The sequence below is a fragment of the Anabrus simplex genome, chromosome 1, assembly GCF_040414725.1.
Source record: "Anabrus simplex isolate iqAnaSimp1 chromosome 1, ASM4041472v1, whole genome shotgun sequence".
In the NCBI taxonomy this organism is placed as follows: domain Eukaryota; kingdom Metazoa; phylum Arthropoda; class Insecta; order Orthoptera; family Tettigoniidae; genus Anabrus; species Anabrus simplex.
Window position 1 is genome coordinate 1,580,255,749 of NC_090265.1, and position 15,755 is coordinate 1,580,271,503.

The following is a 15,755-nucleotide window of genomic DNA, read 5'->3' on the forward strand; positions in this document are numbered from 1 at the left end:
GTTTCTTTCTTGAGGTCCAGGGCTAGCATCAACGAATGGGAGTGCTATGTCTGTGAATTCTCATTACCTTTGTCCATATGACTAGCGCGGGCAGTTCAAATAGCAAAATAGCATGGTCCCTGGACCAATAAATATATCCCCCTGTGGGTGGGGGCGGTAGAATAACACCCACGGTATCCCCTGCCTGTCGTAAGAGGCGACTAAAAGGGGCCCTAGGGGCTCTGAACTTTTGAGCGTGGGTTGGTGACCACGGGGCCCTCAGCTGAGTCCTGACATTGCTTCCACTTACTTGTGCCAGGCTCCTCACTTTCATCTCTCCTATCCGACCCCCCTTGGTCAACTCTTGTTCTTTTCCGACCCCGACGCTATTAGGTTTTCGAGTCTTTCATTTTCACGCCCTGCGTGGCCCTTGTCTTTCTTTGGCCGATACCTTCATTTTTCGAAGTGTCGGATCCCTTCAATTTTTTATTTCTGATTTGTGTTATATAGAGGATGGTTGCCCAGTTGTACTTCCTCTTAAAACAATAATCACCACCACCACCACCACCAATAAATATATTACTGTTTTGTTGAAAGGAAAATAGCATTATCCATGGACCAATAATAATGAATGAGTTAGAGCACAAAACGAATGAGCAACATGAAGAAAACAACACCTAATTATTTCAAAGAACTTCAGTGAGCAAAGACATCACACGAAAGTGTTAGACAAACAAAACACTTACGGAAGTGCTGCGACGTAGCAGAAATAGAAGTTGTAAAGCAGTAAAGTATGTACTTTCTACAAATAAAATATTTCGTATTATTTCATAATTTACCTCAGATTTTAGACTTTATTTGCGTAAAAGCAATTACTATCTTCCATTTGGGACAAATAATACCGTGACATTTCGTGGATCAGATTCGTTCACATAACCCCTCTCAATAAATACTGTACATGGTAATGAATATGATTAAAATGATTACTATACCATGTTTATTTGCAAGATTCATACATATTATTAAGTTTAAGGTTGAAGTAAGCTAGCAATGTAGTTGAGAATATCTCTATACGTATCCAAGAACATTGCGACATAATATTCACGCTATATGCTAGTAAGACCATTCTTTACCAATGTTTTGATTGACTATTCAAGAAGAATGTACATCTCTTCTCAGTGCTTCATGTTTCTTGGAACTGCATCAATATGATGATGTAAGTAGCAGTTGAAGATACAATCTGAAACAAATGAACCAGTCACTCAACAAAAACAAGAACCAAATTAACTCGACAAAAGAAGCCATCACACAGAAAAAGTATGATGTATTTGCTTTTGTATTTAGATATCATAGAAAGCGACAAGTGAAAATAACTCCTCAATTTGTACTTTACGATTTATTATCACACTTATTGTCCGGCTCCATGGCTCAATGGTTAGCGTGCTGGCCTTTGGCCACAGGGGTCCCGGTTTCGATTCCCGGCAGGGTCGGGAATTTTAACCACCATTGGTTAATTTCTCTGGCACGGAGGCTGGGTGTATGTGTCGTCTTCATCACCATTTCATCCTCATCATGACGCGCAGGTCGCCTAAGGGTGTCAAATCGAAAGACCTGCATCTGGCGAGCCGAACATGTCCTCGGACACTCCCGGCTTTAAAAGCCATACGCCATTTCATTTTTTTCATCACACTTATTAATAATATTCTCAACTGGGTATGTAAAAGCCAGCCCCGTGGTGTAGGGGCAGCGTGCCTGCCTCTTACCCGGAGGCCCCGGGTTCGATTCCCGGCCAGGTCAGGGATTTTCATCTGGACCTGAGGGCTAGTTCGAGGTCCAATCAGCCAACGTGATTAGAATTGAGGAGCTATCTGAGATATAGGCCCCTGTCTAGAAAGCCAAGAATAACGGCCGAGAGGATTCGTCGTGCTGACCACACGAAACCTCTTAAGCTGCAGGCCTTCGGGCTGAGCAAGGTCGCTTGGTAGGCCAAGGCCCTTCAAGGGCTGTAGTGCCATGGGGTTTGGTTTGGTTTGGTTTGGTTTGGTTTGGTTTGGTTTGGTTTGGTTTGGTTTGGTTTGGTTTGGTTTGGGTATGTAAGAAGACAAAAAATATCAACTGTAGTTTCATGAAAATGTTTTAGTATATTTACACCGTATGCGGTGAAGCAAACACCACTGAAATGTAATTTAACTGCGCTGGTAGAGAATGTGTTCAAAATACGTGCCCTCACGTGCCACACATTGTTCATAGCGTTTCCGGAGATTTTTGAAAATGTTGGTGAACAAAAGCGAACCAACACAGATAGGTCTTATGGCGACGATGGGATAGAAAGGCCTAGGAGTGGGAAAGAAGCGGCCGTGGCCTTAATTAAGGTACAGCCCCAGCATTAGCCTGGTGTGAGAAGGGAAAACTACGGAAAACTATTTTCAGGGCTGCCGACAGTGGGGTTCGAACCCATTATCTCCCGGATGCAAGTAATTCTACTATACAATTAAATATCACGATTATTAATAAGATTGTACGTGATTCTTTCAACATGCCCCATACGTAGGTATCTGGGGTTGTAAGATCCGGCGAGCAGGAAGGGCATGAAAATGGAGCTCCACGAGAAATTAGGCGATTTCCAAAGTGATCGTTGCAGAAAGGAAAAATTGTGATTACTCGCCCCCACTCCCCACGGGATGAGTTGTAGCTCCTTCTTGCTGATTCCATTGCCGTTGAAGTTTTTGGTGCGACAAGAAAGGCGCAATTCCCGCACGAATGTGGTAATAATGAAATCTCTGTAGACTAAATGTTCCAATTTTTCGGATCATGTGCAGAATCTTCGACGAAATAAGGGCCCGGTATTCCATGACCGGACACGGCGCACCAAATCGTAACCCGCGCACTGTGTAGTGACTTCTTGGACGCCCTGTTGTCCTCTTTCGTTGACATAAGACTGATCACGTGTGTCGGAACTCTTCAACGACAGCAAACAGTGTTCTTTTTTGTGGTGCCTCCTCTTAGTGTTCTTTTAACTGAAGCTAACTCGGCCCATTCTGTCTGTTCGGAAATGACGTTCCACGTTAAACACCTTCTCCTCTGTTGTGAGATGTTCGTAACTCGCTTACTTACTTGAAAACATACTAATCTGAATTTTAATTGAAAAATCTGAAAATTAATATTCATTAAATAAAATACACAATCGTCGAACCTTGTACTCACACTTACTTCTTACCTGCTTACTTACACATACGTTATTTGAAGGACGCCAGCTACAACTCAGTGCAGCAGTAATAGAATGAGAATCTTGACTATCACTAGGGTGTGGGGTAATAAGCTTACTTTTGACAACATACCATATAAGTTCTGGGAAAAGGAGATTGGCGTTCGGTTTCCCCATTAAATTTGAGGGTGATAAATTTTACTGTATAAATGAAACGAAAGATTAATTTGATAGAACAAAATATATTCTTGAAATTGTATATAAAAAATAGTAAGTCTTGTTGCGATAAAACAGATGAGAATATGAACTTATGACATTGCAACTGAAAGAAACTAGGCATGAACTCGAATTCTTCTTGACCGGACATTTAACAATTTATACGAAATATATCCCTCACTAGTTCACTTGACTGTACCTCCAACACTTTGAGTGTAATTACGATGTATTCCTTAGATCTGGTGTTTACTGTAAATGTGTCACGCCTAATTTGGTGATGTATCCATGTGACTGCTTCTTCTCCATATCATATAACCTCTTTGTAAGTCTGTATGGTATGACTTCTTTGCAAGTGTATCCTTCTATGACTCCATCACTACACACCATCCACTTCTTCTCTCTTCACCTTCCGTTTAATTAATGACTCCCGTTGACTGACTGAGGCCACTCCATCTCGTTCACTTAATGGCCAACTGTAGCCTCTCCTTCCAGTAGAATAATGACTGACGCTACAATATGTAGCCACCTTATATAGACATTAGGTTGACGCACCTACGTAATCTCCAGAAATAACTATTACCTACTCACACCTCGCGACAAATGTTACGTACAATGGTGAAATAGCCCGGGGCTCCCTAGGAAATTCAAAGAAACTGAGCTCATCGCTAAATGCTCACGACCGGGCGAGTTGGCCATGCGGTTAGGAGCGCGCAGCTGTGAGCTCGCATCCGGGAGATAGTGGGTTCGAACCCCACTGTCGGCAGCCCTGAAGATGTTTTTCCGTGGTTTCCCATTTTCACACCAGGCAAATGCTGGGGCTGTACCTTAATTAAGGCCACGGCCGCTTCCTTCCCATTCCTAGGCCTTTTCTGTCCCATCGTCGCCATAAGACCTATCTGTATCGGTGCGACGTAAAGCAACTAGCAAAAAAGAAATGCTCACGATGACGTAGCAATGACTCTGCATTTATTCCAGCAGTATTTCACAATGTAGTAATGTCACATCCACATCTGATATACAGCAACTCTTTACTGTACATGTCTTTAGTGTTAATCTACACACACGTATACAGTATATGCATACATTTAACTACAATCACGCAAGTGACAAGCATTGCAGAATTGAATTGAAAATTATAACACAATAATAGTAATCTCACAGATAAAATAATAATAGTATGGTAATAATAATATAATAATAATATAATAATAATAATAATAATAATAATAATAATAATAATAATAATAATAATAATAATAATACAGATATCACTTTGTAACGGGATTTGAACCGTTACAGTTGTGAGGACCATAATTGCAGAAATCAATAAAATACTGATTTTACAGTATGTTAAACTATTATGTAAAATAAATAAATAAATAAATAAATAAATAAATAAATAAATAAATAAATAAATACTTCGTTGCTAGGGAAACGTGGACAGCAGAAGAGCAATAATTTCAGCGTCGTTTGTTTTACCGCATACCGTATATTTCAATGATTTCACGAAATATTTCTTACGTAAATTACACTTTAATATACACATTCAGATGCCTATGTTAAACATTTCAGAACCAATTAAGAGAATGATTCTACTGCAGTATAAAAATATTTTCACCTAAATATCAAAAAGAATGTTTAATTTAAAAGTGCATACAGCAAACATTTCTGCTACTCGTTGCTAATATCACAAATTAAACTATTGTTCTCTTCATATTCTCTTATACAAACCTGATTCCTATTATTCGAGTGTGAAGACCATGGCGTTACATTCGGGAACATTAATGCCTCAGAAGAAAACTCTTCAGTTGTAAGTATACAGTACCATCTGAGATTAATAGAGTTTCGCCTCTTACATACATAACACTCCTTTCCTGCTACTATACTAGTTCCTCTTTCCTCTTACACAAAAAGTGAATTAGTCATTCTCACGTTGTAAATTTTATCTTTCTCTTTCTAAACTCTAACATTAATTCAATTTGAGAGGTGTAGCCTACCACAACAATGATCGAAGGAGGAAGTATTAAACATATTCGAAGAAGGAGGAACTGCTTATATAGAGGAAAGGATTACCAAAGGTGAAAAATAAGACCCTGCATATTAAAAACCTAATGCCACCACAGAACGCAAATGGATTAGAATTCACCAAATAAGATCCAAGGAGGAGAAAAACAACTCACCGAGCGAGTTAGCCGTGCGGTTAGTTGGTCGGCAGCCTTGAAGATGGTTTTCCGTGGTTTCCCCACTTTCACACCAGGCAAATGCTGGAGCTGTACCTCAATTAAGGCCACGTTAGCTTCCTTCCCACTCCTAGCCCATTCCTACCCCATCGCCGCCATAAGACCTGTCTGTGTCGGTGCGATGTAAGGCAACTTGTAAACAAAACAAACAAAAATTGGGAAATTGTGATATGTAATGGGCGAATTTTGAGTGGAGGAAATGAGTAGACCTATTTTCAGTGGACGGGAAAATAATAGATGAAGTATATTGTTCTAGACGAACTCGCATGGGCTAAATATGCGCCTATTTTGGACGAATTAAACACGGACTAAAATAAGTGGACGTATTCATATGCATCCATAAGAGTCCAAAATAAATAGTTACACACACACATTTAAGCCAACAATGATAATAAGGAGCTTGAACAACGAGTTTACAATCTCATGGCTTAGAAGAACAACCGAGATCCTGTGACAGGGATAGATCAAGATAGACAGAACATCGTATTGTAAAATGCATACATCCCTTTTTCCTTCATGATAACCACCACTTAAGTGGCATGATTAGTATACCTTGTACGAAACCTTAATTTCAAGTCCCGCCGAGGACTCATCACACTTCTACTTGAAAATATAGGATTTCCGAGCTCGATAGCTGCAGTCGCTTAAGTGCGACCAGTGTCCAGTATTCGGGAGATAATAGGTTCGAACCCCACTGTCGGCAGCCCTGAAAATGTTTTTTCCGTGGTTTCCCATTTTCACACCAGGCAAATGCTGGGGCTGTACCTTAATTAAGGCCACGGCCGCTTCCTTCTCACTCCTAGCCATTTCCTGTCTCATCGTCACCATAAGACCTATCTGTGTCGGTGCGACGTAAAGCAACTAGCAAAAAAAATGTATATATAGGATTACTTACGTTGGTTATTTGAGCCATGTTGATGTCAAAGAAACCTCCGGCACTGAAGACAAATGTGTTGGCGATCAACTGACGTTGAAACATATCCAACTGAAAATTAAAATATATCACACTATTATAGATTGAGGATGTAGGCCTACACAACTCAACAAAACTTTGGAATACCACACGTTTAACTTTAATGGTGACATATTATTCTACTTGTCAATTTTTGTACCGTGCTGTATTATTGAATAATATATACATCATCAACAGAAGGCAATATCAAATTGACTAATAAGATAATGCAAACTTGTGAGATGTTAATCACAGTAAGCATCAGTAATGGATATGTTCTCCTCAGGCCCGAACGAAGTCTTCCACCCTATCAAACGTGTTCTGGACCAGGCTATCAAGTTACTCTTGGGGTAAATGATGGCACTCAACATTGGCGGGCGCGTGAAGATAGTAGGCATAGTTCTTTGCGAGCAAAGATATTTGAATTAAGATAGACTCACAACGACGCTTGCGTACTCCCATCAGACTGAAGCGGAAATCAGTCGCCATTTTAGCGATGTTCTTCTTGAGTTGAGGTTATGACTGCATGTGTTGCTATTTGTACATGGCTAAGTTTTATGTTGCCGTGAACTGCGCCAATCGGTGGAGTAAAGAAAATCAACTGTTGTTCTTTTAGAAAGTATAGTCTTGTCACCAAGATGACGGACGGACTCTCAGCTGTTCAGTGTGAGGACACCAAACTCCAACAATCAACTATTGCTATGCCTGTCTTATTTGAAACTAGCTGATGTATCCGTCCTCTCTAAAGATCCAGAGAAACTGAGAAAAGCTATTATTATCTCAGTTTCAATGGTGGTGAAATTCTGACATTCACCTCCCCGCGGTAGAGACGGGGCAGCGACTGTTAATGACAATTTTGTTATATGTAGGCGGCTAACAAATGAAGGGACCGAGTATCTGCCGGTATAAGAAGATCCCCTCTACCAAGTGCCAACAGTCTCCTTGAGGGTGGATTAGCGGGTAGAGATTAGGGCGCTCAATTGTCCTTCGGACAGGAAATGGTCCCAAAAGGCGGAAGAATCTACAACTGGTCAACGGCATTAGGATACGGAAGGCAACGGGAAACCACTGCATTAAAGATCCTGAAGGATATCCCTTTAAGTTCTGATGACATGGCTCTGTTTAACGTAAAATTATTATCCGGAGTTTCTATTCCCTCATTCGGATCACCAGGGCGGAATGCTTTGAACGCTGCTATGACTAGAAAGCCCGGCAGTTTTGGAAAGATCAAAGTGTACGACAATGAAGTTCGAATTGAAGGACATCCGAAGATGGCAACCCTGCACTTCAGAAGATGCTTTCCATGCTGCAACATCACGTTCGGAGCTGGCTATGTGGACCGCCAAACTCCCCTTAGAGAAGGCACCTCAAGAAGAACAAGAAGATGTATCCGTGCTTCGCTACGGAATTCTTAGGAAGACTGTTTTTGTGGTTTTCCCAACTGAAGTCAACATAAGTGATTACACTGACGTCGGTATGTAGCGATTAAAGGAAATGTTATATAAAATACTCGATCAAATGAGAAACCACACATTTTCTCGCTTTTAACGAACAGTATACCTGTACTACGGTCCAATCTAACAGTACAAAGTTCCAGTTTTGGAATAACCAGGCCGCAGAGAGTCGTGAACACTCCTCTGCCATTATTCCGTTAAATGTGCACACTGCTCATTCCAATCAGTGCCTCAGAGTAGGGATTGGATAGCTGGAATGTTATGATGAACCCTTGTGTTACGTAGGCCTACCAGTAGTAGCCTATCAGAAAATCTATGAACCAGAGGAATAGCATGCTAAACAAGAGAGAGATATAACTCCCGTCTACTTCCCGCCAATATTCAGGCTGGCTGTTATATTCGGTACGCAGCACTAATCCCTTCTATCGGAGACGAGTGGCAACAGAAGACACAAAGCACATCTCAAGAAACAGTGGTCAATGAAATGTTATTATTGATCAATTTTATGAGCTTTCTATATTGTAGGCCTTCACATTTAGTTTTGTTTCGACTCTGTAATATTAGAGCGTCTTATAAAATTGTTTATACCGTAGACTATAGTTCTATATCTCGACTTTACATACCGATTTTCATTAAATTCTCTTTACCTACTTTCTCGTACCTCGGTGCTGATATGGACTTGGGCAACAAAATTCCACATTCATGAATATCCCTGTTATCATAGCTGGTACGGTAAGAATGTATAAGACATCAATGATCGGAAATGTAATACTACTGTATATAATTTTAGTTATGTAGTATTTATCGAGAGAACCACTAATTACATGAATATTTGAGGATTAAATTTTAGGCCTTCCCCTAAACTACCATTCCACTCAGCGTAAATAAAATTGTAATAGCTTAGATTGTAGCGACTTATTCCCCGACTTTTATACCAATTTTCAATAAATTCTCTTCAGTAGTTTTCTCGTGATGCGCGTATATACAGACAGACAGACAGAGAGACAGACAGACAGACAGACAGACAGAAATTACGGAAAATAAAGTGCATTCCCTTGTTACTATGGACACGACCGATGTAGAAAAACCATTCTTTTTAAATTCTGAGATATGTACAGACAAAACTCTTATTTTATACATGTAGACTAACACGTAGCCTCCCCGCGGCTTCGCCCACGTTTATCAATTCAACCGTTAGATGTTGTTAAACCATTTACTTAAAAGCAAAATAAAAAAACATTATATTTACAAACACAAACAAAACAAGAAACACCATGTTGCAACAGTCTCGAAGGGCCATGGCCTACCAAGCGACCGCTGCTCAGCCCGAATGCTTGCAGATTACGATGTGCCGTGTGGTCAGCACTACGAATCCTCTAGATCGGTATTCTTGGCTTCCTAGACCAGGAACATCAACTCACCGTCAGATAGCTCCTCAATTGTAATTACGTAGGCTGAGTGGACTTCGAACCAGCCCTCAGATCCAGGTAAAAATCCCTGACCTGGCCAGGAATCGAAACCGGGGCCTCCCGGTAAGAAGCAGGCACGCTACCCCTACACCACGGGCCGGCACATTATACTAACATACTGCACCCTGGTGGGGGTGTGATAAGCGTCATGCAATTGTAATTATGATGAATTATTGAGGAATATATATTTCATGTTCAGAATAAATAGTATCTTACTGTACATACAGTAAGAACAGGCCAGGCTGAGATGGCAGGTTTCACCATACCACAGAATGTTGTCTCCAGTGAGATTAACAAACACAATGAGGGACAGAATTAGGTTTCTCAGAACTTGTGACAACGAAGAAAGAGAGAGGATAACTTGTTGCCAAAGTTTTCCTAGCCCCGGGCAGTCTTGGTAGTAGCAACAGCGCAGGGAGCCGGGTGCAAATTTCTGAGAAATGATGGCGAGGTATCTCCATGTAACTAGCGGGAGTGGAACACGGGGTTGGCACTGGAAGAAAAAATATGAGCCTTCCCGGTCACGTGGTTAAGGTGGACCAATGGAAAAATTCACTTGACCAAAGCAAGGCGACAACTTCGTATTGTAAGAAGCACTAGCGAGGCTAACTCCGTGGATTAAACTGATAGAAGGAAGTGGAGTATCGATTCAGAATAAAGTGGAATTTAGGAGCCTTACTATACCATAAAACTTATAAAAAGTTAATAATTACGGGAGATTGCATGGTGAAATTCTGAGAATTCATGGACGCTATTCGTTGATTGGCTGAAGGCAAAGGACGCCACAATAGAGCGCGAAACCCCGAGCCGGGATACGGCAGCTAAATTCGCGAATATATCCATTACCAGCGAACGATAATAGTTGAGAATTGGTATAGAGCATTTGAGAACATAATTACATCATTGGATAATATATTAAAGCCACGGGCCATACCGCAAAGGGTCGTATGAAGATATCGGGACTGTGCGCCCCAAGATGACCTCCGTTGAACTCGGAAGAGAGGGGATACAAGTATAAATATGAGGTCGTAGACAAGGACTCGCAAGTACTTCTGATATTATGTTCGAGCGGTCACCACGCCAGTGGTGCGCAAGTACTTCTGATATTGTGTTCGAGCGGTCACCACGCCAGTGGTGCGAAAGACTTCTGATATTGTGTTCGAGCGGTCACCACGCCAGTGGTGCAAAAGTACTTCTGATAAAGTGTTCGGGCGGTCACCACGCCAGTGGTGCGTAACTACTTTTGACAAAGCGTTCGAGCCGTGACTACGCCAGGGGTGCGAGTGTGTACCTACTCGTGGAGTAGGATTCGAAGTATTATATTGTTACATAGTACAGTGATTCATGACGTGTTGTAGCTCATATTACAGTCTTGAGCAGTCTACTAGTATGAAGTGTTTCAAATAGACAGGACTCAGTAAAGCATAACTCACGGAGTGTGAGATTCTACCAACAGATTAGGAAGTGCGTTACATGAGAACGGTCACGAGTGTTTATGTCACCTAGTAAACAGTCGATTCTAAACTGATACCTGGTCAGCTACACGAACGTGAGACGGGAAATTCAAGTGCGCGCACGGGCCGTTGTAAAGGGAAACCCGAGGTATCCCATGTTCCTAGTGTCCGGGAAAGGAATGAAGAATGTAAATCTACATTAAATGGGCTAGATACAAGGCCGAGAGTGTAAAATTTGTGAATAGAATTTAGGGTGGAAATTATTCCAAAGTGCAACAGTTAATTTATTTGTTTTTATTCAAAATGTGTAAAGTTGAAAAGGGTCAAGGATTAATTCTTCAAGCTGGCATGAATACCAGTGGAATGCATTGCTAAAAACCGGAGGGGCTATGGCTTCTCGTCCGGTTTTAGCAGACTACATTGGCAGAGTTGATTACCTTTTAATATATTTATAGATTGCTATCGTTAGGGGGAGGAAATCATATTAATTTATCATGGTAACTTGATTGTGAAACGAGCCGTTACGGCTCGTATAAATTCAAAGATAGATAGACAAAGGGACAAATTAATATGTAGATTAGATCGAGCACTCATCATAATTTTGATTATTAAATAGAGTATAGTAGGGTTGAGTTGTTCATTCAAGTGCTTGAGTTGTTTGATATGATATGAGCACGTTTCACGTAAAGATAATGTTAATATTCATTTAGAAGTGCTTCCAAAGTGTTTTTCCGTTATCGGAACCTTTATAGATATTAAGGCATGTTGTTAAGATAATCCAGAGGTAGGATTGCCAAGTGATTTAAATTGTTGTGGGACGGAATGAAGTCCATTGATTTGTTTGTAAATATCGCGAAGTTCGCCAGTGGACAAAATAATAATAATCTTTGAGAATAAAGGCACGGGCCTAGTTGGATAGCATGATTGCAAATTAAAGTAATTTAAATGTGGAGATCACATGTGCCGTGAATAATTATAATTTGTGCAGTGAATCCGGTTTTAACACTAATTGTTGATTTAACGTTTTTGGACTCCATAATAATCATAAATAATTTTGGTAGAAACGAGATAGGCACTTTTATAATATGGTCACGCTATGTTCGAGATCCAGAGGGATTTGAGCCAAAAGTTGAGATTTGGAGTTTTGTGGGACAGAAATCCGGCCCGAAATGAAAGTGAATTGTACTGATGTTGATGAAGAAATAGATGGATCTTAAGGCCCACATAGAGGTTGTATTTATATACCGGTGTATTGAGTGGCAGAATAGAGTCCACACACCGAGGGTTAATTTGTGAAAATGTTTTTGAAGAGTTCCAATGGATAAATAGACTTCAAAATGGAAAAGGAAGGAATAATTTAACACTTGCAGAGATTGGAGGTATTTGCCCAACTGCGAGGTGTTATGGGATTTGAGAATTGTCTTAGGAGCATATGGTCTCCATGAATTAACGGCAGTACGAAAATAAGGTTGCGGGTTCGAAAACTATTATGTCCCGACCGATGTGAATTCGGATCTTGGTGATTTCTGTTTGGGAGAGAACGTATGTGACTAAATTATAAAGATGGGGAATAAAATAAAGATTCTCGAAATAATACTAATAAAAATAATAATAATATTCCAAGTAAATCATATCTGGATTGATTAGTGCCAAAATAAATCGGAGTTGTAAAAGGGGTTATGCGTTAAACATATTAAGAGTGGACTACCGTGTAACAGGCGAAATTAATTTTTTTAAAAAATTAATAATAATAATAATAATAATAATAATAATAATAATAATAATAATAATAAACTACTTTTTTTGAAGAAGAATTTACTTTTTTTATTTTTTTATTTTGGACATAATAATGATGTTGGGAGTTGAAATGAAAAAATTTGAGATTTTAACTAATAATAATAAAAATGAGAATATTTGAAGAAGGAGAAGAAGAATAATCAAAGAAGGTACTTTTATTTATTTCAGATGAAAATAAAATAAAATCGCGAAAAGTTGAAATATTAGTCCGAGGATGATTACGGGTTACGATAATCATGATCTCCACAAAACATAATAATAATAATAATAATAATATTTAATAAAATACTTTTTATTTTATTTATTTTTCTTATTATTTCGGATGCTGATGATGGATGATACTAGGAAAGTCAGCTGGCGAATTAACGTAATGATGTCAATTGGTTGTAAATAATAAGTTAAGTTAATATATGTACAATGAAGGCAAATCCCTACATCTGGACCATTAGGTTAGAGTCCCTTTGTCGTATTCCTTCAACTAACGATTAGCATATCTTGGTTAGGAACCCGGGGAGAGTTTGTAGTTTCCCGGGTTGGTCTCATCTCAATTAAAGTGGAGGCGATAACATGGTCCATGTGATCGCGCCTACTTAGCCAACAGGTTATTGGTCCATGATCAAATAGGGTCATGGTGTTAACGAAGGTAAATCTGATACCTTCAGATATCAACGGTTCCACCACCCAAATGGAAGGGTGGTCAAAAGTGATAAATATTATGTAATCATTTTTCAGGAATAATTTGCCAAATTACCGGCAAATCAAGGGTCAACAGATGTTGATTGTGTGTAAAATTTCATTTGTTTACTTAAATAAAATGCTCCTTTAGCATTTGCAAGGAAACAGTTCCAGATTCTTGTTCTTGTAGAATAGTAAACCCTTGGTGACCGTTTAAATATCCGTCCCCATTCCTAGGACGGAGCCTTCATAATTTCCCTTTGATCTGAGTATATATAATTTGTGTGTTTTATGATGAGCCTTAAAGTTAAAGATTAGAGTGTCCCGTTCAACCCTGTAGTACTGATTGGATGGCGCCCTTACATTTAGTTTGAGATCTTATATCTCAAAATATTTTTTTATTGTTTATGAGTTGCGATAGATTCGGACCGTAACACTCCCTGAGATAAATGCTGGTTGGGACTCAGGCTTTGAGCGGTACAATACACAGTCTTTATACAAATTACATAATTTTATACTGAATTATATTGTTACTGGTATTGGTATCCCAGTAAGTTGTAAGGTCTTCATTTCGATGCCCTGTTAATAAATGCGTTTTTTCATCGAGATACTTTTTGCATGAATAAGTGTTTCATAAGTATTATAGAGTTTTATGCGAGCAAAGATATTTAAAATAAGATAGAATCACAACGACGCTTGCGATGTCCGACGAATGCATCTGTAAAAAGTATGTTTGATCATGTATCTTTCGCGTAGTTAAATTCATTTGCAATATTCCTAGAGTGTAGGCCCTATTTAAGTTTGATTTTAGCGAAGAAGTTTTCGAAGGTAGTGAGCCACCAGTGACCAGAACTTGATCATCGGTGGATAATGAAATTCAATTACGAAAAATTGTGAGACATGTCTGCTAATATTTTACAGTTCCTTTTCATGTTAGGGTCGTTCCAAAATCAGGTTAGATAACGGAGTATATTAATTTTCTTCCGGCATCAGTTGCCAATTAATAGATTTGTGGGAGTAAATATTTCCATATCGCGACTAGAGATGATTGTCCAGGCGTGTGGTTTATCGTGCGGTTATGTTGAGGGGATATAGAATTAAGATACAGGCCCAGCTTTTGCCATCAAAGTATGTGAATGTGTGATATGTTGACAGGCTTGGGTAGTATCGGTAGCGCTGTACTGTTACAGTCGCATGGACCTGGATATGTGATGCCAGGATCTTTGAAGCAGGAGAAATTGGATTTCTGTAATAGTGTGCTGCATCGTATGATGAGCGTGTTATCTCCGTTTTCGTTATGTTTCTCGCCGTCGAAGTATATTCCCTCGAGATGTTTTATGTCCTTTGAGAAGCCTATTTGTCTTATTAGCTCCCACGTCTGTAGCCACCACTCTTTCGTATTCTGGTATGCTTAAATTTTCCACACCGAGCTCGATAGCTGCAGTCGCTTAAGTGCGGCCAGTATCCAGTAATCGGGAGATAGAGGGTTCGAGCCCCACTGTTGGCAGCCTTGAAGATGTTTTCTGTTGTTTCCCATTTTCACGCCAGGCAAATGCCGGGGTTGTACCTTAATTAAGGCCACGGCCGCTTCCTTCCACTTCCTAGGCCTTTCCTATCCCATCGTCGCCATAAGACATATCTGTGTCGGTGCGACGTAAAGCAAATAGCAAGAAAAAAAACACAAATATTAATAAGTATTAAGAGCGAGTGATATTTGAAAATTAGATCGTAACTGCGAGGAATATTGCATGATCATCGAGATAAGCCTGATTTAATGTAAGATGTATTGTAAATGTTATTTCTGTTTCAAACAATGTTGAGGATGCATGTTTGAGACGTGAATTTCAGTGGACCCATTTCATTTGTGTGTGAAACCGCTATTCTAGGCAATGTGAGGTTGAGGTTCTCGCCACTTCTGTTATGTTGTGGATGTTTTGACGTTGTTTACAAGTTTGTTGGCATTAGTGCCTTTATGGGTATGTTTATAGTTATATGTGAAATTCCATTGTGTGCGTGGTCTTTAAATCTACGTGCTTTTTGGAGATGATGTTTAACTTAATTAGTGCTCAGTGTAATCAAATTAGAGTAAGCATTCCCCTAGACGTTTACTCAAGTAATGGTAGGACCCCACCGCAATGTTGGCGCAGAAATGGGATTAGTTAACTCATCCTATGAGAAGTTTTATAACAATGAAGCGAAGAGTAGTGTCAAAAGATTATGTGCATAGTTATTCGTTCATAAGTGTACCTTGCATTTCGCAATAAATGTTATTTCTTAATTGTTGCCCGTAATGTATAGGGTAGTTTTACCTTGG

The 15,755-nt window shown here is 39.7% G+C and overlaps 1 protein-coding gene across 4 annotated transcripts in view; it reads right to left on the reverse strand.

Annotated features, from left to right (window-relative positions):
* Positions 1-979: 979 nt before the first annotated feature.
* LOC136880972 (gustatory and odorant receptor 24) overlaps positions 980-15,755 on the reverse strand; it is a 184,929-nt gene continuing 170,153 nt past the window's right edge. For all 4 annotated transcript variants that reach the window (XR_011017620.1, XM_068225604.1, XM_068225605.1 and 1 more), the window contains 2 exons: positions 6,536-6,625; positions 980-1,219 (listed from right to left, as the gene is read on the reverse strand). Coding sequence is in view for 3 of the 4 variants with exons in the window: in XM_068225604.1 (XP_068081705.1) it covers positions 1,163-1,219; positions 6,536-6,625 (147 nt within the window). In the remaining variant the exon portion in view is untranslated. The remainder of the gene's footprint in view (positions 1,220-6,535; positions 6,626-15,755) is intronic.